Below are 25858 nucleotides of genomic sequence, written 5' to 3' on the forward strand. Positions count from 1 at the left end.
ATTCTTACTGGAGATTCTTACTGGAGTTCCTTACTGGAGTTTCCTACTGGAGTTTCTTACTGGAGTTTCTTACTGGAGTTTCTTACTGGTGTTGATAACCAAGACGACACCAATGCTCCTGAGTGGCCGAGTTACAGTTTTGACTTCAATCTGCGTGAACATCTATGGCGAGACTTGAAAATGGCTGTCCAGCAATGATCAACAACCAACTTGACAGAGTTTGAAGAATTATTAATAAAATACAATCCAGGTGTGAAAAGCTCTTATAGACTTATCCAGAAAGACTAAGAGTTGTAATCGCTGCCAAAGGGGATTCTGACATGTATTGATTCAGGTGGTTGAATACTTATGTAATCGAGATATTAGTGTTTTATTTTTATATATTTTTTTTACAAATGTTACATTTGTGTAGATCTTATATATTATATATGTTGTGTACATCGTATATATTATATATGTTGTGTAGATCGTAGACAAAAAAATGACAATTAAATCAATTTTAATCCCACTTTGTTACACAACAAGATGTGGAAAAGGTCAAGGGGTGTGAATGCTTCCTGAAGGCACTGTATGTTCATACGGGTGCACGCATGCAAAAATGTCATGTGTGGAAAGGAACAGCAGTCCACTATTTTATGTTCCTAGGCTTATGAAAACTTCTGAACATTTTAATATAAAATTCCTGTCACTTGTCGTCATGCCGACCCCCCCCCCCCCCCCCCCGCAGTGATGTAAAGTGTATAAGTAAAAATACTTTTGAGTACTACTTAAGTCGTTTTTTTCTGTGTCAGTAATTTACTTTACTATTTATATTTTTTACAACTTATACTTTTACTTCACTACATTCCTAAAGAAAATAATGTAGTTTTTACTCCATACATTTTCCCTGACACCCCAAAAGTACTCGTCACATTTAGAATGCTCAGGCAGGATAGCAATATGGTCTGTATATGCACCTATCAATCATCCCTACTGCTTCTGACCTGGCAGACTCACTAAACACAGATACTGAGTTTGTAAATGTGAGTGTGGGAGCGTGCCCTTATCTGTCTGTAAAAAAATAGAATTGTCAAAAATCATGGCGTCTGGTTTGCTTAATATCAGGAATGTTATGTATAGCATTTACTCTTACTCAAGTAGTATTGTACTGGTTACTTGAGTCATTTTCTACGAAGGTATCTTTACTTTTACTCAAGTATGACGAGTCAGTAGTTTTTCCACCACTGTAGTTTTATGACGGTAACACACATCCCTCTTCATGTTTTATGATGGTAACACACATCCCTCTTCATGTTTTATGATGGTAACACACATCCCTCTTCATGTTTTATGAAGGTAACACACACCCCTCTTCATGTTTTATGATGGTAACACACATCCCTCTTCATGTTTTATGATGGTAACACACATCCCTCTTCATGTTTTATGATGGTAACACACATCCCTCTTCATGTTTGATGATGGTAACACACATCCCTCTTCATGTTTTATGATGGTAACACACATCCCTCTTCATGTTTTATGATGGTAACACACATCCCTCTTCATGTTTTATGATGGTAACACACATCCCTCTTCATGTTTTATGAAGGTAACACACACCCCTCTTCATGTTTTATGATGGTAACACACATCCCTCTTCATGTTTTATGATGGTAACACACATCCCTCTTCATGTTTTATGATGGTAACACACATCCCTCTTCATGTTTGATGATGGTAACACACATCCCTCTTCATGTTTTATGATGGTAACACACATCCCTCTTCATGTTTGATGATGGTAACACACATCCCTCTTCATGTTTTATGACGGTAACACACACATCCCTCTTCATGTTTTATGGCGGTAACACACATCCCTCTTCATGTTTTATGATGGTAACACACATCCCTCTTCATGTTTTATGGCGGTAACACACACATCCCTCTTCATGTTTTATGGCGGTAACACACATCCCTCTTCATGTTTTTATTGAATGACTCTTTCCTTAATCACTGTGTGTCAGTTGGACTGACCAAGGGATCAAATCAAATCGTATTGGTCGCATACACGTTACTGTGTGTCAGTTGGACTGGCCAAGGGATCAAATCAAATTGTATTGGTCGCATACACGTTACTGTGGGTGTAGCAAAATCCTTTACAGAAGAGACAATAAGATACACAAGGCCTGAAACTAAACAATATGTACACAGATTAACTCATTGGTGAATTATAAGGAGTGAATAACGAGAAGCAGTTGATTTTCTAGTTGTGTTGATGTTGGTGGTAATGTGTGTTCCTTCACTCTCTGTCTAGCTCTTATTCTAACCTGCTGTTTTCACACACACACACACACACACACACACACACACACACACACACACACACACACACACACACACACTTCTTTGAACTCAAATTAGCACAATGATGACCCCATGTGGCCATTTAAGGGACTACAGTGGGAAAACAAATATTGAATATGGTATTTTTCTATAAACAATGATAATCCATGAATATGATATTCAAAGTATACTTTATTATGCAAAAACAGAACATGTTCCAGCATAAAAGAAAAATGGAAATGTCAAATTTGTCAGGAGTAAATTGTGTGATATTCTCCACAAGCTGCAATTTCCTGGAGAACAAAAACATCAAGTGCACACAGTGTAAAAGTAGGCAGTGCAAGTAAGCCTACAAGTGTCAGTGAGGGGAGCTGCAATGCTTTGTGGGTGCTGTAGTCTCTACTTTGTGGGTGCTGTAGTCTCTACTCACAGATCAGTCTCTCCTTGTCCTGTAACATCCTAATCAGCCGTGGTTCTGCTGTGGAATGACTCAGTGGAATGTGGGACAACAGGTCTCAGAACAGTCAGTCAGTCCTCTAAGCAGACAGACACAGACATGGAGGCCAGAGGCAGTCAGGTCTCAGAACAGTCAGTCAGTCCTCTAAGCAGACAGACACAGACATGGAGGCCAGAGGCAGTCAGGTCTCAGAACAGTCAGTCAGTCCTCTAAGCAGACAGACACAGGCATGGAGGCCAGAGGCAGTCAGTTGGCTGTCAGTTGGCTATGTGATGATGCAGACAAGGTGTCTTCTTTACAGAAACAGAGTTGGTCCAAAACCCCACCAAGGACAAGGTCTAAGATCCTTATCCTGGCCAAAAGATAATGGACTCTCTGGATACAGACTGAGGAGAGAAACCTGAGAATAAAAATGAACAGTCAGTTGTAATAGAGTGTTTTTTGTGCTGTTAAGACAGCAGCTAGCTCCATAATCATGCTAGATAATAATCAACACAAAGTTCAAGACAGACAGAGATCACTACACCAAGAGGAGACCGTCACACAGGCTTAATCATACAACACTAACCAGAATGAGCAACACATGGTGCACTTCTGGTTCAACATCAGAGAGAGCACACAGTACATCTTAGACACCATCATCATGTCTCAATGGTCTACGCTTTTCTGTTGTCCAAGAGCATTGAAACCCTGTGTGTTGGAATCTCAGTCATCATTCTGTTGTGGTAGAAATGAGCCGTTGGTACACTACAGTACAAGCTATGACAATGACAGCGAATAACCTGCAGATATGTCATCCCCGGTGTTTGAAAGGCGGTGGTATCTACTGCCCCTGTCCTGGATCCATGGGTTGTAGAGATGGTGGTATCTACTGCCCCTGTCCTGGATCCATGGGTTGTAGAGATGGTGGTATCTACTGCCCCTGTCCTGGATCCATGGGTTGTAGAGATGGTGGTATCTACTGCCCCTGTCCTGGATCCATGGGTTGTAGAGATGGTGGTATCTACTGCCCCTGTCCTGGATCCATGGGTTGCAGAGATGGTGGTATCTACTGCCCCTGTCCTGGATCAATGGGTTCTAGAGATGGTGGTATCTACTGCCCCTGTCCTGGATCCATGGGTTGTAGAGATGGTGGTATCTACTGCCCCTGTCCTGGATCAATGGGTTGTAGAGATGGTGGTATCTACTGCCCCTGTCCTGGATCCATGGGTTGTAGAGATGGTGGTATCTACTGCCCCTGTCCTGGATCAATGGGTTGTAGAGATGGTGGTATCTACTGCCCCTGTCCTGGATCCATGGGTTGTAGAGATGGTGGTATCTGCTGCTCCTGTCCTGGATCAATGGGTTGTAGAGATGGTGGTATCTACTGCCCCTGTCCTGGATCCATGGGTTGTAGAGATGGTGGTATCTACTGCTCCTGTCCTGGATCCATGGGTTATAGAGATGGTGGTATCTACTGCCCCTGTCCTGGATCCATGGGTTGTAGAGATGGTGGTATCTACTGCTCCTGTCCTGGATCCATGGGTTGTAGAGATGGTGGTATCTACTGCCCCTGTCCTGGATCCATGGGTTGTAGAGATGGTGGTATCTACTGCTCCTGTCCTGGATCCATGGGTTATAGAGATGGTGGTATCTACTGCCCCTGTCCTGGATCCATGGGTTGTAGAGATGGTGGTATCTACTGCTCCTGTCCTGGATCCATGGGTTGTAGAGATGGTGGTATCTACTGCCCCTGTCCTGGATCCATGGGTTGTAGAGATGGTGGTATCTACTGCCCCTGTCCTGGATCCATGGGTTGTAGAGATGGTGCATTCATCCAACTACCTGTGAGAACATTTATTTTGTTAGTAAAAAAAAGAGAGACAGAGAGAGAGAGAGAGAGAGAGACAGAGACAGAGACAGAGACAGAGACAGAGACAGAGAGAGAGAGAGAGAGAGAGAGAGAGAGAGACAGAGAGAGAGAGAGAGACAGAGACAGAGACAGAGACAGAGACAGAGAGAGAGAGAGAGAGAGAGAGAGAGAGAGAGAGACAGAGACAGAGAAACTAACCTAACTGTTAACCTGCAGTAATGATGTAGTATGCCTGCATCATCATGTCTGAATGGTCTTCTGCTGTTGTCTAATATTAGTGGCAGCAACACATGACAACACCAAATAGTAGCAACACAACATGACAACAACACGGTAGCAAAACAACATGGCAGCAGCACAACATGGTACAAACATTATTGGGCACAGACAACAGCACAAACGGCAAGAAGGTTGAGACAACAATACATCAGGCGAAGCAGCCTAAACTGTCAGTAAGAGTGTCCATGATTGCGTCTTTTGAGTGTTTTTTTGCAGCTCGTTCCAGTCACTAGCTGCAGCAAACTGAAGAGGAGCGACCCAGGGATGTGTGTGCTTTGGGGACGTTTAACAGAATGTGGCTTGTAGAACGGGTGTTATATGTGGAGGATGAGGGCTGCAGTAGATATCTCAGATAGGGGGGAGTGAGACCTAAGAGGGTTTTATAAATAAGCATCAACCAGTGGGTCTTGCGATGGGTATACAGAGATGAGGTAGGAGTATAGAGTGCAGTGATGTGTCCTATAAGGAACATTGGTGGCAAATCTGATGGCCGAATGGTAAAGATGTTAGCTACAGTGAGACTTTTTTTAATATAAAAGAGCTTTATAAATTAAAACATAGCAATGTATCAACCTACGTGACATCATAGGGCCAACCAACTTTCTGGTAGAGAATGTAGTGATGAGTACTAAAATCGTCACCCATAATAAAGCGCATTGTGCATAAACTGCATCTAGCAGCATCCCACCCTGCATCCCACTGCTGGCTTGCTTCTGAAGCTGAGCGGGGTTGGTCCTGGTCAGTCCCTGGATGGGAGACCACATGCTGCTGGAGGGCAGCTGGTCTAAAAAATATCCCAATGCCCAAGGGCAGTGATTGGGGACATTGCCCTGTGTAGGGTGCTGACTTTTGGATGGGATGTTAAACAGGTGTCCTGACTCTGAGGTCATGAAAGATCCCATGGCACTTATCGTAAGAGTAGGGGTGTTAACCCTGGTGTCCTGGCTAAATTCCCAAGCTGTCCCTCATACCATCACGGTCACCTAATCATCCCCAGTTTACAATTGGCTAATTTATTCCCCTCCTCTCCACTGTAACTATTCCCCAGGTCGTCGCTGTAAATGAGAATGTGTTCTCAGTCAATTTACCTGGTAAAATAACGTTCAAATAATAAATCAAATCTAACGGCTTTAATGAATTAGCAGCCGCATTCATATAGATGATGTCGCCATAATCTAGGCGATAGGAACGTTAACTGAATAATCTGCTTTCTACTATTTAGCGAGAGGCAAGACCTATATTTCTATAGAAGAAGCACATTTTTATACTCAGTTTATTAACTAACTCATCAATATGCTTTTTAAATAGACAGCTTTTCATCTATCCAGATGCCCATATATTTGTAAGCACGGACACAATCAATGTGGACACCATCCAAAGTACATGTGCTTAAATCAGACTTATTTTTATGCGCTCTAGAGAACAACATATACTTCGTTTTACCTGCATTCATAGGCAGGAAAGAAGAGGAATGTGTACGCTTCAGTGGATTTACTGTTTTCTAAAATGTTGAGATAGAGCTTGAAAAGCTGTCGGTTGATTTAGCTGTCTTCATCAAGATAGTACATCAGTTTCTCAATTGTCTGAAAGATTGCCAGTCCACCAGAGTCAGTTCCTCTTGCTTTAGCCCAGGCATTATTTCTCTTCTGAATAAACTCAAGATAATTCCGAAGAAAACCAAGGGTTCGATCTATCTTTGACTCTGAATTGTTTAAAAGAGACGTGGTTATCTGCCAGAGGAGTAAATATGGAGGACACATTTTCTAGAGCCAACTCAAGGTCAGGAATACAGGGGAGGCTCAATCAGAGTAGAACATGTCATTAAAAAGAACTTGTATACTAATACATACTATGGGACAAAGATCACTGAGATCATATGCAAATACTCTACGGGACAAATATTTGTGGGGGTTATTTGTAAGAATGAAATCAATCAATTAAGAGTTAACAGGGTTTTTCACATTTAGCTGTGTGGGTTTTGAGATCAATTGAGTCAGATTAAAATCAATACATATACTCTTCAATTGATCTGAGGTCGGGGATAGCGAATCCAGATTCAAATTCCCGAAAATGTCCATAATTGTAGCCCAAACCAGGAAAACCTCGGACATGGCGACTCAGACTGAACTCTATTTGTTTAAATGATGTTTGAGCACAGAGTTAGGTTGGTTCACGTGCGCTCCTCCAGTACAAGCACCAGGTGGCGGTAGCACAATTTATGTTTTGCTCTATTCAGGCAATGAACACAGTCAGCTCTTACTCTGTGGATCTAGACGCAGTTCCTCTTAGGAAGTGTTGCATGAACGAATCTCCGTCGACAGTCATTCCACAGAAAATGTCCAAGTTACAGTTGTTGCAAGCGTTTTTCTCCGACCGATTAACAACAGTGGCTGTAGAGATATCCGTGGCAGTGGAAAAAGCGTTTGCCGAGTACCAGGATGAGATCTCTCGTTCAAAGGAGGAGACTCAACGCCTGCAGAGGCTGCTGGATTCGGTTTTTAATCCCGATGTAAAATTACACAAAGCAGGTAAACTATCAACAAGCTTGCCATTAGCTGCTTTTGGCAACACTGGTGTATTTACACACTAGTGTTGACCCTTCGTTAAACCCCGCCACCGACTATTTGGCAACCAATCGCAGCTCCAATGCAATTGTCGTCGAGCGACACCTCGGACAAACTCACGTTTGAATCCACTGACATGTTTTTAAATGTGTGTACTGTATGGGATTTCGTTTATTTTATGCCTGCTACGTTATGGGTTTGGGAACGCTGTCAGCAGGGTCACTGCCCTTTAAATACGTCACTCATTGAGCGGATTCGATTATGCTGAGCCGGGGCACCGGTCTATGGCCCGTGATGTGAACAGGCGAAAGTGGTAAGGGAGGAGCACCCTTTTCAAATGGAACAGTCATCTGCGCCGCTCGGTCATGTTGTCGACAAGCCAGCATGGTGCATCGTCCGGAAACATACACCATCTCTGTTCCATTAAATATGTTAGGCTTTTCAATCTAGTTTGGAAGGCAGATTAAGTGTTTTTATCAAAAGCAATCACGTTTGCATGTGAAAACACAGAATCCTACTCTACGTGTGCTAATTAATCACTTTTGTTTTGTGCCGACTTTACCGTGGGACTTGAATGGGGCACCTGGCTCAAATACACCAGCCTTAATAAAAGCACCTATATAACGCTGTGTATGTAAATTATGCTAACATTATCTAATAAATGATGTCATTACAGTCTCAGGTCACAGAGGGCATTTATTTATTGAAATGTATAGATTTTTCTTGAAAGTTATTTCATATCTTTCTTTCCAGACCCCCCGCAGCTCACTCTCACTGTTTCTGGAGATGAGGTTCCCCCTGAGCAGCAGCGCTGTGAGGAGGAGTGGAGCGATCAAGAGATCATCGAGTCCATATTCATTTCCCCCTGTGTGGAAAGCAACAGTGATCAGGACTCACCCGAGTGCTCACGACTTTACCAAACTCTGAAGAACTCCCTTCCCACCATTGTAGCAGAACCGATCCAAACAAATCCAGATGGAGAGGACAACAAAATATCAGAATCTACCAGTGACACTCCTCTCACACAATTAAAGCCTCTCAAAATGAAGAGAACACGGTTAAAGAAAGGACAAAGATCTTATATCTGCACCGAGGGCAAGACAACCAGTGAGTTGAAAGCGCCATTGAGGCTTCACACAAGGAAGAGGCTCTACAGTTGTACCGAGTGCACGGCAACCTATGACAGACCTTGTCATTTGGAAATACACAAGAGAACTCACACAGGTGAGAAACCATACGAGTGCAAAGACTGTGGTAAATGCTTCAACCGCAAGAATAGCCTAACGATGCATATGCTAACTCACACAGGGGAGAAATCGTTCTGCTGCCATGAATGTGGCAAACGATTCGGTCTAAACACGAGACTGATACTTCACATGAGGACACACACAGGGGAGAAGCCACACAAGTGCCCTTTCTGTGCCAGATGCTTTACATTTCCAAGTCACTTAAGTCGTCACAAGAAGCTCCACACAGGAGAGAGACCACATCAATGCAACGTTTGTGGGAAATGCTACACGCGGAAGGAGCACCTGACAGACCATATGACATCCCACAGTGGAGCAAAACCATACAGCTGTATGCAATGTGGCAAATGCTACGCACTGCAAGGAAACCTGAGAGCGCATATGGCGAGTCACACGGGGAATAAGCTGTTGTGCAGGTGCGCTGTGTGTGGACTAGGTGTTCTAAATCTAAGTTGCCACATGCAGGAAGTTCACACAGGAGGCAAACAGCATCAGTGCCAAGATTGTGGGAAGTGCTTCAACCGAAAGGAAAAACTGACAGAGCACATGAGGACTCACACGGGAGAGAAACCGTATCGATGTCATGATTGCGGCGAATGCTTTAGGCTCAATGTAACCCTGAAGAAACACATGATGACACACACATCTGCGGCAATTGCTGCTCCATGAGAGAAGATGTGAGAACTCAAGATGGGAAATCTGTGTAGCGCAATGCATGTTTCAGCAATATTGTTTAGATGTTTCAATGTTCACATTCAATGTTCATTTTTATTCACTTATTTTTATACATGGCCCATTTGTAACTTTCATCTCAAAGTTAACCTTTATATGTCTGTACCTTTCAGCCGTTGTTGGTGCTTTCTGTTGGTATCAATAAAAAAATGATCAACATGGAAACTCACATTGCTGCTGTTTCTATAAAGCACAAAGACTGCATTTCTAACAGAGTCCCTCTGGTTCCCAGCTACAACAAAATAGTGAAAAGTTTGTGGGTCCCGAGGAGAGTTATGGTACACGGTATTTTATTAGGATCCACATTAGCTGTTGTGAAAGCAGCAGCTACTCTTCCTGGGGTTCACGCAAAACATGACATAATAGAGAACATTAATAGACAAGGCCAGAACTATATACATTTAAAAATGGCACACGTAGCCTACATATCAATTCATACAAACTATCTAGGTCAAATAGGAGAGAGGCGTTGTGCCGTGAGGTGTTGCTCTATCCGTTTTTTAAAACCAGGTTTGCTGTTCATTTGAGCTATATGAAATGGAAGGGAGTTCCATGCAATAATGGCTCTATATAATACTGTACGCTTTCTTGAATTTGTTCTGGATTTGGGGACTGTGAAAAGACCCCTGGTGGTGTGTGTGTGTGTGTGTGTGTGTGTGTGTGTGTGTGTGTGTGTTGACTATGCAAACAATTTTAAATTTACAACACATTAATGTTTCTTATAAAAAGAAGAAGTGATGCAGTCAGTCTCTCCTCAACTCTTAGCCAGCACCAAATAATTTAGTCTCCTCAACTTGTTCAACAGCCACACCATTCATTACCAGATTCAGCTGAGGTCTAGAACTTAGGGAATGATTTGTACCAAATACAATGCTCTTGGTTTTAGAGATGTTCAGGACCAGTTTATTACTGGCCACCCGTTCCAAAACAGACTGCAACTCTTTGTTAAGGGTTTCAGTGACTTCATTAGCAGTTGCTGATGCATATATGGAGCATCACTGCTAAATGTAATCAATCCATCCATACCCATTCTGCCCCGTCCTTTCTATGTGCACTGAGCTATAAGAACAACGGCTATTACTCCAGTACAGCAGGTGGCAGTGCAATGTCGGTTACGACGTTTCAGCCAATAAATGAACCATGAAAAAACAGAGGCAGTGTTTACGACTTTTTTACGACAGAATGTTCTTACTTTTCTCTGTTTACGTCCTAGTCCTGTTCAACACATATATCCATAATCTTTGTCGTGGCTCAATGTTATTACTTTGTTAAACCTAAAATGTCTAAACTACATTCGTTGAATGCGTTTCTTACTGCCCGATTAACTGCGGCGGCTGTGGATATATTCGGGGCAGTGGAGAAGACTATAACAGCGTACCAGGAAGAAGTCTCCAGATCAAAAGTGGAGAACGACCATCTACGGAGGCTGTTGCTAGATTTCGGTTTCAAACCTGATAGAGAATCACAAATACCAGGTGTGTAACACGAATCAGCAACCTATGGTTCTGTAAACATTATTACGATTATTATCTAGCTAGTTAGACAACTGTGACAACCATAGGACTAGTTAATGACTGCTGAACTGTGCTGAACCTCGATTGTTATTAGCTAGCTAATCAGGCATCGGAATTAGATAGGGATCACTTCTCACTGCACTCTATAATGTTAGTGTGAGTCTAGTCTGTAAATGTGTTGCGAGCTAAGGGGAAGAAGTAAAACTGAAGTGTGTTGATATATCTCAATGGTAAGTAACTTCCCCATCTTTCCTTTCAGACCCCCAGCAGCTCACTGTCTCTGTCTCTGGAGAGGAGGTTCCCTCTAAGCAGGAGTGGAGTGATCAAGAGGACACAGAGACCATATTCATTCCCCCCTGTGTGGAAAGTGCCAGTGATCAGGACTCACCCCAGAGCTCATACCTTTACCAAATTGGGAAGAACAGCAAGAGGGACTCTCTTCCCACCAACTCAACAGAACCGATCAAAACCAATCACGATGGAGAGGACTACGGGGCATCAGAATCAACCAGTAACTCTCAGACCATGTCAAAGTCAAAACATACACAGGCAAAGAAAGGACAAAGTCCTCTTGACACTGGGATAACCAGTGAGCTGAGAGCACCAATGGTGGCTCACACAGGTGATAGACCATACAAGTGCCCTGTGTGCAGGAAAAGGTTTACTAATAACAACCATTTAAAAACACATCAGAGAATTCACACAGGGGAGAGGCCACATTGGTGCAAAGAATGTGGTAAGTGCTTCAGCCGCAAGGGGGATCTGGGCACACACATGAGGACTCACACAGGAGAGAAACCGTACCAGTGCAGCGTTTGTGGCAAAAGCTTCAGGCGAAACCGACTGAATGAGCATATGAGGGTACACACAGGGGAAAGACCCTATCGGTGTGCCGACTGTGAGAAGGGCTTTATTTCAGTAAGTGACCTAAAACGCCACCAGCGCATTCACACGGGAGAAAAGCCTTTTAGGTGTGACAGTTGCGGAAAATGCTTCAGTCAGATGACAACCTTGAAGAAACATATGAGGACTGTTCATAAGAAGGTTCAATTGCAGAGCAGTGAGGAAAGCCCAGATCCCTGCTAGCCTTAGGGACTCCTGTTCGTTTATGTGATAATGACAAACAGCACAGGACATATCTTACCTTGGTACCATCTGCGTGTGCCTTAGACAATTTCTCTGACTATCGCTGTCATTCATTCATGCAATTTTGTGTGTTGTAAATCTCTTCTACAGAACAGTTGCTTTCTTTCAGGACACTGCTCTAACACCAAGATCTACCAGATGACAATCATCATGTATTGTTGTTACTTGACATTAAAGTGGATATACTGGGGGCTTTCAAACTCTGTGCCGACATTGATAGAATTAAATAATAATACTTTTTGGGGGGGGTCTTATTTGTCCTGTTGCACACAAGTGTGTAATAGAAACGTGTTTGTTGCATATCCCAACTGCCCCTAAGACACCCTCAGTGAGTGGGGTCACGGCCAGGGTCACCATTGTCCAGCTCCCCTGGGGCAATTGGGTTAAGCACCTTGCTCAAGGGCCCAGCAACAGATTTCTTTCACCTTGTCGGCTCCGGGATTCAACCCAGTGACCTTTCAGTTGCTGGCCCAACACTGTAACCCCGAGGCTACCTGCTGCCCAATTCTGAAACAGTCCCAAATCCCTCGCTAAAGCAAGTGCAGAAGCCTGCAACTAACTCATTGCCATGTGACCAAACTCTTGGGGTTGTTTTTACAGATCCAGATTATGCCTAGTCCTGGATCATAACATACTTTCAACAATCTCTTCAACAAGAATGATTTTGAATCCAGGACTAGGTTTAACCTGTATTCGGGAAACCGGACCCTGGTATTTTCGTTTGAGATGTTTTGTCAGGCCTAATGTTAGGTTGTTAATCAGAGCAATGAACTAAAGGGACATACTGTCCAACACACTGTTTGTCATATCCTGTATGTACTCTGAATATACATACACAAAGACATCTATCAAGGCAAAATAGTTATGTTGTTTTTTATTATTGTTATCTTTATTATAAATGTTAGCTTTTTCATTTGTTTATATAACCCACTTTATCATGTATGATTTACGTAGATAAAGTAGATAATTGCATTCCATACTTGAATTTTATAGTCAAACTGAATGTTCCCCATTACTTCTGTGCGTGGCTGACTTGTTCAACAGTGTCATGAGTTCTTCAGCTCAGCTAAATATTGTAAACTAATATGTAGTTTATCAAGTTATGTAGGTAAGATTTTGTTCATTCATTACAGATTATATCGTTATCTATTACAGATGGACTTTGTACTACATTATATTCATCTATTCAAATATGAAGTGCATGAGCCTACAACCTCTTGACACAACCAACAATCTTGGTATTTTCCTTTGAGTGTCTTTGCTTTTAGTATGTTTTCATAATCAGAGCAATGAAAAAAGACATACTGTGTACAACACCTGATGCATGCACCTTAAATATGCACAAGAAGTCTATGAACTACTTCCCCGACAAGTCATTCTATTGGTCAATTCAAGTAGCAGTACGAGGCGTGAGAGCAAGTATCGTTCTCCATTGGACGAGAGCAACTTGTTGCTTCAAACCGATTTCAAACAGCCAACGTGCGCGCCCCTGTCTCTCCAGCTCCCGAGCGCCGCCGTCCACACCGCGCTTTCGTCGATCCAAAATTCCGTCTGTCTCACGTGCTTTGTGAATATAAAAGCTCTCTTGTTTCCCTTCATCATGTCTAGTGTGTCACCAGACAAACGGCGAAAGATGGAGTCGGCGTTGGAGCAGCTGAAGAAACACACGGTGGTCGTGGCGGACACCGGAGACTTCAACGGTAACAGATTGGATTGACCGCTATACACTAACGCTACTAGCCAAGGCTAGACAGGCATTCGCTAGAACACATTGATGTAACATGTTGCAAGGTTTATAGCTGCGTCAACGTTATCTACTTATCGTAGTCTGCTCGAATATTAATTCCGATAAACTTCTATGTTTTTAGCTTTTAAATTAATGTTGCTAGCTAGCTGTCGTATCATGTTTGGCTAATAATTAATTTACTGCACTTGTGGCTAACGTTAGCTAGTTATGACCACGGCTCTTGCACGTTCCATGCATTGCAACTTGGTCGCTAATGTTGATTAACTATGGGAACTATATAGTTATGCGTTTCTATTTTCAGGTGTTGTCTAATTTAGAAGACGTTGTGAGCTATCAAACAGGAATTGCAATTTTAAAACAATGACTTACTCCTGTCAGGGCACGCACGTTAACGCTGTCACGCCCAACTACTCAACATTGGTTCTCCCACGTGAAACTAATGGGTTTTAGTAAAATAACACTAAATGCAGAGGACTACCTAAAAGACCGTTCAGCGTAGTTGGTTAGCTATATATGATTTATACAAATGCCATGTTCACTGCCCTCGACTGACATTACTGTCTCCCAGATTAAGATAACTGGTTCCTCTTCCGTTTGAATAAGGAAGTAGGAATGATGTAATCCGTTAGTTCCATTGTGGTGTAAACCAAACATTTCTTCATGCTTGCACTGCAAGTCAGGATGACAAGACAGAAACGGTTTACCTGCCACAGGGTAATGTTAACCAGGCTGAAATGGGGCACACTAAGTGGATAGGCTTTGATGACATGCTGCTTCAGTCTACACAGAATGTTTATTCTCAGGATAAGTGAAGGGGTGTTGGAGCTTCACAGGTTTTGTTCCCTGAATGCAGTAGTCTTTAGGACAGGGTTATTTTCAAATGTTTTTGCTCTCTATAGAAAATACACTGTTGCAGGAACCTGAATAATGTGTCTATAGGACCAGTCACTCAAATGGTCTATGATTCTGAAGATTGACCAAGTTATCTGTGACCTTGCTTCATGCCTCAGCATTGTGGTGAAAGGAACCTTGATGTACCCATAGGCCTGATTTCCATGTTGTGAAAGGGTGCCCTTGGCCAAATCCCATTGTGAAAGGACCTCACTGGCCAACTCTTGTGCGATGCAGTGCATTCATTGGTCAACTGGTTTGAAGACTGTGAAACTCTAACTGCAATACTGAAGGACAGTTGAACCACACCAGTTAGTATTGTATGTTGCTCTTCTCGTGGTGCTACAGTCATTTTACCTGTGGGTCATACCAGTAGGATTAAAACAGGAACAATCACTTTCAAACTTGATCAAGTTCAATAAACTCTTGTCTGGAATATAGTGTGATATATGGATGTTTGTCCATATTGCAAAGCTTAATACCTTGTCTACCTTAACATAGCTAAATTATTTAAGCTGACTCGTGATGGCTTTTAAGTGTTCTCATTGACAATATTTTGCTGGCATGCAGAATGGTGAACAGCTCGGTAAGTTGTACAATTCCTCAGTTATCCCAATGATGGGGAGGGTGTAAATTTAATCTCTTTCAATGGAATAAATGCATCAGATTACATTGGCACAGAACATGCTTTATCTTGCCAGTTGCTGTCTTTGTTCAAATGGGGGTGGTTAGTGTGTCTTATCTTAGGGTTGGTCTCTGTGTAGGCTTACATGACAGGACTGATTTAGCTAAGCCTTATTCCTTCAAGAAAAGACCTCACCAACAGACATGAGGGTTTCTGCTATGAGAATTACTAAAAGAAACAATCAATGAAAAGTGCCTCATAACTTTTCTCAAAGGAACACACATGGCATCTACTTATCCTTACATGTTGTAAAACCCACACATGGCATCTGTCATATTGACTGGTTGCAAGCACAAGCCTGTTCAAACTGAGCAACCCTTTTTTTTTTTTTTTTGTCCCTTGGTTAAAAGTGCAACCCTGGACTCTTCCTGAACCATGTGGGAAACACATGGTCACTAGTGTTTATGCATGGCAGTCATCTGGTGTGCATAACAAATGGGAAGTAGTATACAAATTGCAGGAACACTTTAGCCTGAGGTTGCCCTTTTAACATGCCATGTTACTCTAACTACTTTTGTAATCTGTGTGGTTACTGCACACTCTAACTCGGTGTTACTGCACACTCTAACTCGGTGTTACTGCACACTCTAACTCGGTGTTACTGCACACTCTAACTCGGTGTTACTGCACACTCTAACTCGGTGTTACTGCACACTCTAACTCGGTGTTACTGCACACTCTAACTCGGTGTTACTGCACACTCTAACTCGGTGTTACTGCACACTCTAACTCGGTGTTACTGCACACTCTAACTCGGTGTTACTGCACACTCTAACTCGGTGTTACTGCACTGTGGTAATTGCAGATGTGGCACATAATCATTGAACTATAGTGAAAAGGACAGGAACTTTGGTTTCTAATTGGGTGGGTCTTATTAATACATACATTCTATATAACTACCAGGTATTTGAAGTGCAGGCTTAATCCACATATCTGACCCCCTGGGGTATGCCTCAAGCTCTCATTGAACAGCTACACAATCTGTCTTGATAAAGTGAATCCAAAGCTCTTGATGTGGAGAATTGTCTGCATGTTTTTCCACAAACACAATATTTTCTGACTGCCTGGTTATCCAATCTTTCTCCAAAGACCTCCAACAGATAATTCAGTTACCAGAAGTTTGTACTGTTCATTCACAAACGGCTTGTTTGGATATGCTATTTTGGATTGTTTAATCACTGCCAGTAATACATAATGGTGATAACATGGGTGGCTGTGGGAATGGATTGCAAATTGCTGCATGTGACAGATCCAGCCATAAGGACTGGCTAAAAGAGTAGGGTATTTGACCAGAATGAGATGGTGAGAGCCTAGAATGTGTTAGTTGTTTTCAGAGAAACACAGGGGGCCTTTGTGCTTCATTGTGTTGCCTACTCCCTGTCAGTGGCAGAAGCTTGGCCAGCTGGTCTAAAGCCCATCGCCACAGGCCTCCCTCAGTGTAGCTGACATGGCATATCACAATGATGGCAGTATACTAATCAAAACTGTAACTGGCGAGTACCCTGACCGTAGGCTAACAAGGCTATAGTAAAGGCCCTCCAGTGCAAAGTAGGAAAAGCAAAACAATTGGTGTAGCCTAGTGGTTAGCACGTTGGACTAGTAACCGAAAGGTTGCAAGATCGAATCCCCGAGCTGACAAGCTAGTTAACCCACTGTTCCTAGGCAGTCATTGGAAAATAAGAATTTGTTCTTAACTAACTTGCCTAATTAAATAAAGGTAAAGTACTTTGTTTTTTCATTCAAATTTACCCCAATGTTGCACTCTGTATTAGACCTCCTAGGATGCTTCATTACTAGGCTACCTCACAGCCTAAAGGGATTTAACCTTGAATGTTTAATTTAAACATCTGGTGTCATTCTTCTACTGCAGGGTTGCAGGTACACAATGGGCTGTTTTTCCTCCCATGTTCTTTAGTTGAGGAAACTGTTGGCTTGTATCTACAGCAGAGGTCACTGTTTGAGACCAGTGCTTCTTGACCATCCAGAGTTCTCTAGTTCTCTCTCCTGTATAAGTGACTATTCAAAATGGGCATAAGCAATATCTGCATAGACCTTTTACTGAGTTATTACACAGCTACACATCTCAGGATAAGATTGGTGAATGAAGTTGTGTCCTATGAAGGCTTGTATGTACCTTGGGACTGAAGGCGTCCGCAGGCTTCCCAGATGAAACAGTTCGGTTGAGTTCCTGCATTATGTTTTTGTTCATTTTTGGACTTTTCTGGCGGCAAGCTGAAGTTTGGAGCAAAAGTCTACGCCCACTTGTAGGTGATTGGTCAACAGTGGGGTTTCTTCAAAGTTTGTTGTTCAACAAGTGACACTTTTTCATTGAAATACTACACCAAGCAGTTAATGTAAAATTGTATGAGATCTCCTTGGCAGAAACATCACTAAGAAATCTGTCATTTAATGTTTTTCAGATTCATTCTGATTATTTTGAGGAAGTGTACTGGCTACGGTGTCTCAATGGACAAACAGTACTATGGCCACCTTCTCATTTTTAATGCGTAGGTCTAGTGTGGCTATGAACACCTAGTGTTGTGAGCTGTTAACTTGTCTCTCTCCCACTTCTCTGAACAGCCATTGAAGAGTACAAGCCCCAGGATGCCACCACCAACCCTTCCCTCATCCTGGCTGCTGCCAAGATGGCCGCCTACCAGCATCTGGTCGACCAGGCCATCAAATACGGCATCGCCAAGGGCGGGTAAGATGGGCACTCTGAACACTTTACAACCCCTACCGTTTCAATGATTGGTGAAATAAGCTCATGTAATCATATTGCAACTCTGCACTGCTTCTACATTTTGTGTAGTAGTTCAGTGACTCCACTGACCTCCCCTTTTAAACAATGGGATTTCAAGTGAACAAAGAACCAGGCGTTTTCCCTTTGCTCAAGATAAGTGTTGACAATGCAGGTGCCCTGAGGGTGCTGATCAGTCTGCCTTGCCTCGCACATGCCTGCAAACTACATGTGTTTCACGGTCGCTTCGCCCCGTTATGAACATTGTCTTGGTGACTGACAACTTTGAAGTGACCATTTGCATCTGGCGCCTATCATTTAGTCTAAAGAACAAATATTTCCATGCCACTAAAGTAAATCTGAAGACATCAGTTTTGGCTTTCCTATTCATTATTTGCCTTGTTTAGAATGTTGTATTTCCAAGCCTCTAGTGCACTTTAGAGAATAATCAATGCCAAATCGAATGCATTGAGTAGGATTGAGGTGAGAACATCAATACTGGAAAGTGAATGAACATTTAAAGTTTATTACAGCACTTAATAAACTGGATAGTTTGAGCCCTGAATGCTGATAGACATTCCACAGCTGTTGGCTTTGGCTACCACCGGTATAAACTTTATTTTTTTACTGCTCTGATTACTTTAAGTTTAATTGCAATAAGGCACCTTGATTTGTTATGTGGCCAATATGCTAAGGTTTGTATACAGACACTTGTGTCGGGCATTAGAACAGCCCTTAGCTGCGATGTATTTTGGCCATATACCACACCCCCTGGGTCTTACTGCTTAAATATGCACATTAACAACACCTGCTCTTTCCATGTGACTGACCAGGTGAAAGATGTGAGCCCATGTTGTCACTTGTTAAATCACTTCAATCTGACAGAGTTCAGTGTCAAATCTTAGAGCCTGTTGTCTGGGCCTCTGGCAGTCTATGGGGTGCCACGGTTCAATTCTTGGGCCGACTCTTCTCTGTATATATCGCTCTTGCTGCTGGTGAGTCACTGATCCACCTCTATGCAGACGACACCATGCTCTTCAACCGTATGCTACCGGCCCGCCCGTCCAGCATCACTACTCTGGATGGTTCTGACTTAGAATATGTGGAGAACTACAAATACCTAGGTGTCTGGCTAGACTGTAAACTCTCCTTCCAGACTCACATTAAGCATCTCCAATCCAAAGTTAAATCTAGAATTGGCTTATTTTGCAACAAAGCATCCTTCACTCATGCTGCCAAACATGCCATCATAAAACTGTCCATCTTACCGATCCTCGATTTTGGTGCTGTCATTTACAAGAGAGCCTCCAACACCCTACTCAACAAATTGGATGCAGTCTATCACAGTGCCATCTGTTGTCACCAAAGCCCCATATACTAACCACCACTGCGACCTGTACGCTCTCGTTGGCTGACCCTCACTTCATACTCGTCGCCAAACGCACTGGCTCCAGGTCATCTACAAGACCCTGCTAGGTTAAGTCCCGCCTTATCTCTGCTCGCTGGTCACCATGGCTGCACCCACCCGTAGCACGCGGTCCAGCAGGTATATCTCACTTGTCACCCCCAAAGCCAATTCCTCCTTTGGCCGCCTCTCCTTCCAGTTCTCTGCTGCCAATGACTAGAACGAACTACAATAATCTCAAACTGGAAACGCTAATCTCCCTCACTAGCTTTAAGCACCAACTGTCAGAGCAGCTCACAGATCACTGCACCTGTACATAGCCCATCTGTAAATAGCCTAAACAACTACCACTTCCCCTACTGTATTTATTTTGCACCCCAGTATTTCTACTTTGCACACATCTACTGTCAAATCTACCATTCCAGTGTTTTAATTGGTATATTGTATTTACTTAACCACCATGGCCTATTTATTGCCTTTACCTCCCTTATCTCACCTCATTTGCTCACATTGTATATAGACTTATTTTGCTACTGTATGTTTTACTCCATGTGTAACTCTGTCGAACTGCTTTGCTTTCTTGGCCAGGTCGCAGTTGTAAATGAGAACTTGTTCTCAACTTGCCTACCTGGTTAAATAAAATCAGTGTAGACAGGGAGCAGACTGGTTAAGGAGGTGGGGGTGCAACTCAATGTCTGGTGTACTCCAAGTGATTACTTGGTTAATAAATCCTTAGTCTACTGCTGAAAGCTATGCTCACATGTTTGCTATGCTTGAGGTATTGCACCTCACCAGTATCCTGTTCCTGTGTCTCATCAGATCTGAAGAGGAGCAGGTCACCAACACCATGGACAAGCTGTTTGTGAGCTTCGGCCTGGAGATCCTGAAGAAGATCCCAGGCAGGGTCTCCACGGAGGTAGACGCCAGGTACAGGAAGCCTCCTGCGCCGCTCGGGCCTACACAAGTCGCTCATGACGTGTTTTATCTGTCGACACCAGCTATCAGAATAACACCCACTCATACATTTTCAATATAAACGTCTGAACATAGAAATTGATAATGGCTATGGGGAATGTTTCATATGAAATTACAGGTAAAGACATTTGATTCCACAAAGTAGCTGAATAGACTTGGTGCCTCAAATGCAACCTGGAGCCTTTACAGATCAGGGTAGCAAATTGATCCTTTAAGTTGACTCTCTCACTGAACAAAGTCTTTCACGTTCACAGCAGAGCCTCAGACTCAAATGACTGGTATGGAGTCCACATAAAACGGCTCTACCAAATAGTAAGCGTTTAATATTTAGATCGACTAACTCAACCTCTTCCACTTGACATTAGGCTTTCGTACGATAAGGATGAGATGGTGTCTCGGGCCCTGGGGCTCATTGCCTTGTATGAAGAGGCTGGTATCAAGAAGGACCGTGTTCTCATCAAGCTCTCCTCAACATGGGAAGGCATCCAGGCTGGCAGGTGTGAGATGGGGATGGGGGGGGGGGGGGGGGGGGAGGACATGAGTCATCTACCTTAGAGGCATTTTGTCACAGTAAAGTAGAATATTTTCAAAACATGTTTGTTTTGCCAAAACTGTAATTTGATGCAAATGGTTAAACAATTTGCCTCCAACCTAGAAATAATTTTAGTGTCAATCTAAGAAATGTTGGCTTTGACAGCCATGGAAGCACAGTGAAGCTCTGCTGTTAACTGTCCTTTAATGTGCCTGTCAATGTGTGTGTACCTGCAGGGAGCTAGAGGAGAAGCACGGGGTCCACTGCAACATGACCCTGCTGTTCTCCTTCGCCCAGGCAGTGGCCTGCGCCGAGGCCAAAGTCACCCTCATTTCACCCTTTGTGGGCCGTATCATGGACTGGTACAAGGAGAACACTGACCAGAAGAGCTACGAGGCCCATGAGGACCCAGGTATGGGCTGACTGAGCCACCATTTGATAGCATGAGTGTTAGCTTCTAAACTTTAGGTTGTCCTCAACAGTCCCAGACCTTACGAGTATAAATAAGATGCCTGGTGACATGGGTGTATTGACTTCATTACTGCACTGGAGTGGCTTTATTAGGCATAAACATTATTTTGTTTTCTTCCCTCAGGTGTGATCAGTGTGACCAAGATCTACAACCACTACAAGAAGTATGACTATACCACGGTGGTGATGGGAGCTTCATTCAGGAACACCGGGGAGGTCAAGGCCTTGGCCGGCTGTGACCTGCTTACCATTTCCCCCGGCCTACTGGGAGAGCTGAGCAAAGACCACAGCACAGTCACACCAATGCTCACGGTTCAGAAAGGTAACAGGACTCATTGCTACCCCCTACAGGATACTAGTATGACCTCACTGCCCCTCCCTGGAACAGTTGAGAATGAACATGTGTTTTGCTAGCACATTGTGGTTGTTAGATGTGCTGAATACTGTGAAATGCTTACTTATAAGCATCTATCCAACAATGCAGTTAAGATGACATTTACTAAAAAAAATAACAATGAGGCTATATACAGGGGGTATCCGTCCCGAGCCAATGTGCGGGGGTACAGGTTAGTCCATCAAAACAGTCCTGGTGGCCATTTGATTGTTCAGCAGTCTTAAGGCGTGGGGTAGAAACTATTAAGGAGCCTTTTGGACTTGGTGCCCCAGTACAGTAGCAGTGAACAGTCTGACTAGGGTGACTGGAGTCTGACAATTTTTGGGGGTGGGTGACCTTCATCTGACACCGCCTCGTGTATAGATCCTGGATGGCAGGAAGCTTGGCCTCAGTGACATACTGGGCCGTACGCACTACCCTCTGTAGCGCCTTTATGGTCGGCTGCCGAGCAGTTGCTATACCAGGCGGTGACACAACCATGCTCTCGACGGTGTAGCTCTTGAACTTTGAGGATCTGGGGACCAATGCCAAATTTTCAGTCTCTGGGGGGGGGGGGGGGGGGGGTCGTGCCCTCAACTGTCTTGGTGTCTGGACCATGATAATTTGGTGCTGTGGACACCAAGGACCTTGACATTCTTAACCTGCTCACCTACAGCCCCGTCGATGAGAATGGGGGTGTGCTCGGGCCTCTCCTGTCATCCACAATCATATCCTTTGTCTTGAGCACGTTGAGGGAGAGGTTGTTGTCCTGGCACCACACGGCCAGTCTCTGACCTCGGTAAACTTAAGGCTGGTGTTGGCGTTGTGCTTGGCCAAGCAGTCATGGGAGTACAGGAGGGGACTGAGCACGCACCACTGGGGATCAGTGTGGCAGATGTGTTGCCTACCATTGCCACCTGGAGGTCCAGGATCCAGTTGCAGATGGAGGTGTTTTGTCCCAGGGTCCTTAGCTTTGTAGGTGGTCCTTTTGACCAGGTTTTGCAACGACAGTGTGGAGTGCAATAGCTTGCATCTGTATGTGAATTGGAGTGGGTCTGGGGCAAAGTGCAGGCCCTGGGCATCTCAATCTGGCCCGTGAGATTTAAAAAATATTTTTTTATGAATATGACCCCGTTTCCCCAATTTTGTGGTATCCAATTGGTAGTTGGTCTTGTCCCATCACTGCAACTCCCGTAAGGTCTCAAGAGGCGACAGTTGAGAGCCGTGCGTCCTCAAACTCGACCCGGCCAAGCCACACTGCTTCTTGACACAATGCCTGTTTTTAAACCAAAGCCAGCCGCAGCAATGTGTCAGAGGAAACGCCGTACACCTGGTGACTGTCAGCGTGCATGCGTCCAGCCTGCCACGAGTCGCTAGAGCATGATGGGACAAGGGAATCTTGACCTGCCAATTGTGCGCTGCCTCATGGGTCTCCAGTCACGGCCACCTGTGACAGGGCTTGGGATCAAACCCAGGGCTGTAGTGACACCTCGAGCCCTGCAACGCAGTGCCTTAGACTGCTGCGCCACTCGGGAGGCCCCCACAAATAGATTTTTAACAGACCATTGGTCCCCCAAAAGGCAGCCCTCAAATTCAAAATCCTGATGTGGCCCTCAGGCCTATGTTTGCCCATCCCTGGTCTAGGGTTCCTGGGATGACTGGCCTTTTCAAAGTACTTCATGGCTACTGATGTGAGTGCTACTGGGCGGTAGTCATTTAGGCATCTTTGCTTTCTTGGGCACAGATTTTTGTGTAGATGTCAGGCCTGGTTTCCAATATGTTACCGGTGTTTGTCTGGCTTAATGAACCAATAGAATAGTGTTAACTGCAAACCCTGAACATATTGCACCCCAGGCAGTCTAGTGTGAACTCTGAAAGTATTTGAAGTGTTTCAAATGGTGTTCCATCTCAGGTCTGGTCCATGCCGGTGTCGTTATAACATTGGTTCATATTCTAATGGAACTCTCACTGCATCATATGGGTTCAGTGATGCAGTAAATATACTATCAGTGATGTATCATGGTTGTGACAGAGGGTTACATGTTATCTAAGCACATGGAAGAAGCTCTCTTCCCTTATACTTTAACTCTAGATTGTATCTTCAGGACTCCTACACAATGCTGTGACTGTAATCTGCGTTCTCACACTCCGGCTTTGTTTTGAATGTTAACCTGCTCAAAGCGTCAGATGGGAACAAGGGGCTGATGGGAGGGATGTGGGTGTCATGCACCAGACACAATGTTTCCTCAGAAAGCAGAGGGTAACCATGTACTGTATGAATAAGCACTAATTCAAGCCAAATATTTTGGCTACTTTTAAAACTTGAGTTTTGTTCAATTAAACTTTATTTTAAGAACAATTTGAATTGGTGCGAACTGTCATGCAGTTCAAGGAAAGCTGGTGAAGTAGGTCTACTTGGGTGACCCCTTGCGGTAGCATCTGAGCCCCATAAGTTACTGTTACACACTAGCAGGTCAAAGACCAAGTTTGTTAGACCCCTCCTAAGGAGAACTTGCTGAAGCCCCTTCAACATTGGTTATGCAGTCTCTGAGTAGGAATGTTTCATAACCATTTTGTTTATTAGTCTCAACAATTTGAACCGTGGGCAACAATGGCTGTAGTTCACAAACCTACAGAGCAAAACCAAATTCATTATGTATTTAGGAACTCCTGTGTATTTCAATGTCTGCTTTATCTTTGAGGCTTCTTAAATGGATGCTCATGTCTCTTCCCCTGGGCCAGGTCTGCATTGAAAAGGGGTATTTATCCTGCATCCCAGTGCAGACATTGTTTCCTTCATTATACACCTGAAACCATTGAGGGGATAATGAGCTCCTCTCTAAGTAAAACCATATGCCGTAAGCATTCTGGTAGATTGCAGCCATACTACCAGTCCTTCAAAGGCCTGGGGACGGGGACAACATAATCACATTGGACCAAGGATGAATTAAACTAATGGCAATTCCTTACATCTCACTTTTTTGTCCCCTGTTTAGCCAAGGCCTGTGATTTGGAGAAGGTTCACCTGGATGAGAAAGAATTCCGCTGGCAACACAACGAGGACCGCATGGCCGTGGAGAAGCTCTCGGACGGCATCCGCAAGTTCGCTGCCGACGCCATCAAGCTGGAGACCATGATCAAGGTGAGACCGTGACGGGAGCGCTGAGGTTGTAAATATTTCTGAATGACCTGTAAAGTAGCAGGAGGTGGAGTCTGGCGGAAAGTCCATGTAGGAACAGCAAAAACTATTGACTGATCTTAATGTTTTTAGGACTTGTTTGGAACAAAGTAATACTGGACATGGTGTCCTGCAGGTGACACGTCGACAATTAAGTTCCCTTGCCTTTGTTTCCGTTCATATGGTTGTTTCCCTCCACAGGAGAAGATGCTGAATGTGAAGAACGGCCAGTAAAGAGGGACCAGATGTTCAACCCTCCCAGCAGGAAACGAAGACTGTTGTGCAACAACCACCACTGGGGCCCCAAGGGACCAACTCTCCCACCTCCCCTGACCCCCAAAGTGGGACCCCCTCAACATGAATGACTTGCCACTATAGGCCTGGATTGACTCTAATTTACTGTATTTTTGTCTTTACTCAATGCAGAGATTGATTTAAATTGTGAATCCAGCACTGATGCAATGCTGTTTTTGTTACTTGCAGCACTGGTGATTTGGTCAGAGGAACGAACACAACGGACTGGCTCGGTCCAGTCTTTTTACGCATCAGCCCTTTAGTGATCTAGAAAAACAACTTCAAACTGTAACAATTATGAACATTCCTCAGGAAAATGATGTGACAGTTTCACAAATTAAACTCTTTCCTCAGTGAACCTGTGTTCTGTCCTGAATGTTTCACTAAGCCAGGAGTGGGTATAACAGTTGCTGAAGCTTCTTTGTTTTAAGTCTTCCTCTGGCTTACT

The 25858-nt window shown here is 43.8% G+C and overlaps 4 protein-coding genes across 4 annotated transcripts; 3 read left to right on the top strand and 1 right to left on the bottom strand.

Annotated features, from left to right (window-relative positions):
* Positions 1 to 2505: 2505 nt before the first annotated feature.
* Positions 2506 to 7308, bottom strand: LOC118944491 (histidine-rich glycoprotein-like). The gene is made up of 2 exons (XM_036964095.1): positions 7177 to 7308; positions 2506 to 4609 (listed from the first exon to the last, which is right to left on the bottom strand). The coding sequence occupies exon 2, from the start codon at positions 4595 to 4597 to the stop codon at positions 3863 to 3865; it is 735 nt and encodes a 244-aa protein (XP_036819990.1). The 5' UTR covers positions 4598 to 4609; positions 7177 to 7308; the 3' UTR covers positions 2506 to 3862.
* LOC110514717 (zinc finger protein 260) lies at positions 7092 to 9627 on the top strand. Its single transcript, XM_021593969.2, has 2 exons — positions 7092 to 7444; positions 8234 to 9627. The coding sequence occupies exons 1-2, from the start codon at positions 7135 to 7137 to the stop codon at positions 9394 to 9396; spliced, it is 1473 nt and encodes a 490-aa protein (XP_021449644.2). The 5' UTR covers positions 7092 to 7134; the 3' UTR covers positions 9397 to 9627.
* Positions 9628 to 10629: 1002 nt separating this feature from the next.
* On the top strand, positions 10630 to 12913 carry LOC110526101 (zinc finger protein 664). Its single transcript, XM_021606724.2, has 2 exons — positions 10630 to 10934; positions 11233 to 12913. The coding sequence occupies exons 1-2, from the start codon at positions 10739 to 10741 to the stop codon at positions 12057 to 12059; spliced, it is 1023 nt and encodes a 340-aa protein (XP_021462399.1). The 5' UTR covers positions 10630 to 10738; the 3' UTR covers positions 12060 to 12913.
* A 668-nt stretch (positions 12914 to 13581) lies between these two features.
* LOC110526733 (transaldolase) lies at positions 13582 to 25768 on the top strand. The gene is made up of 8 exons (XM_036963426.1): positions 13582 to 13819; positions 18023 to 18146; positions 20407 to 20514; positions 20928 to 21059; positions 21331 to 21506; positions 21690 to 21887; positions 24935 to 25080; positions 25318 to 25768. The coding sequence occupies exons 1-8, from the start codon at positions 13720 to 13722 to the stop codon at positions 25348 to 25350; spliced, it is 1017 nt and encodes a 338-aa protein (XP_036819321.1). The 5' UTR covers positions 13582 to 13719; the 3' UTR covers positions 25351 to 25768.
* The last annotated feature ends 90 nt before the right edge of the window (positions 25769 to 25858 follow it).

The sequence above is a fragment of the Oncorhynchus mykiss genome, chromosome 26 (assembly GCF_013265735.2).
Source record: "Oncorhynchus mykiss isolate Arlee chromosome 26, USDA_OmykA_1.1, whole genome shotgun sequence".
NCBI classification, from domain to species: domain Eukaryota; kingdom Metazoa; phylum Chordata; class Actinopteri; order Salmoniformes; family Salmonidae; genus Oncorhynchus; species Oncorhynchus mykiss.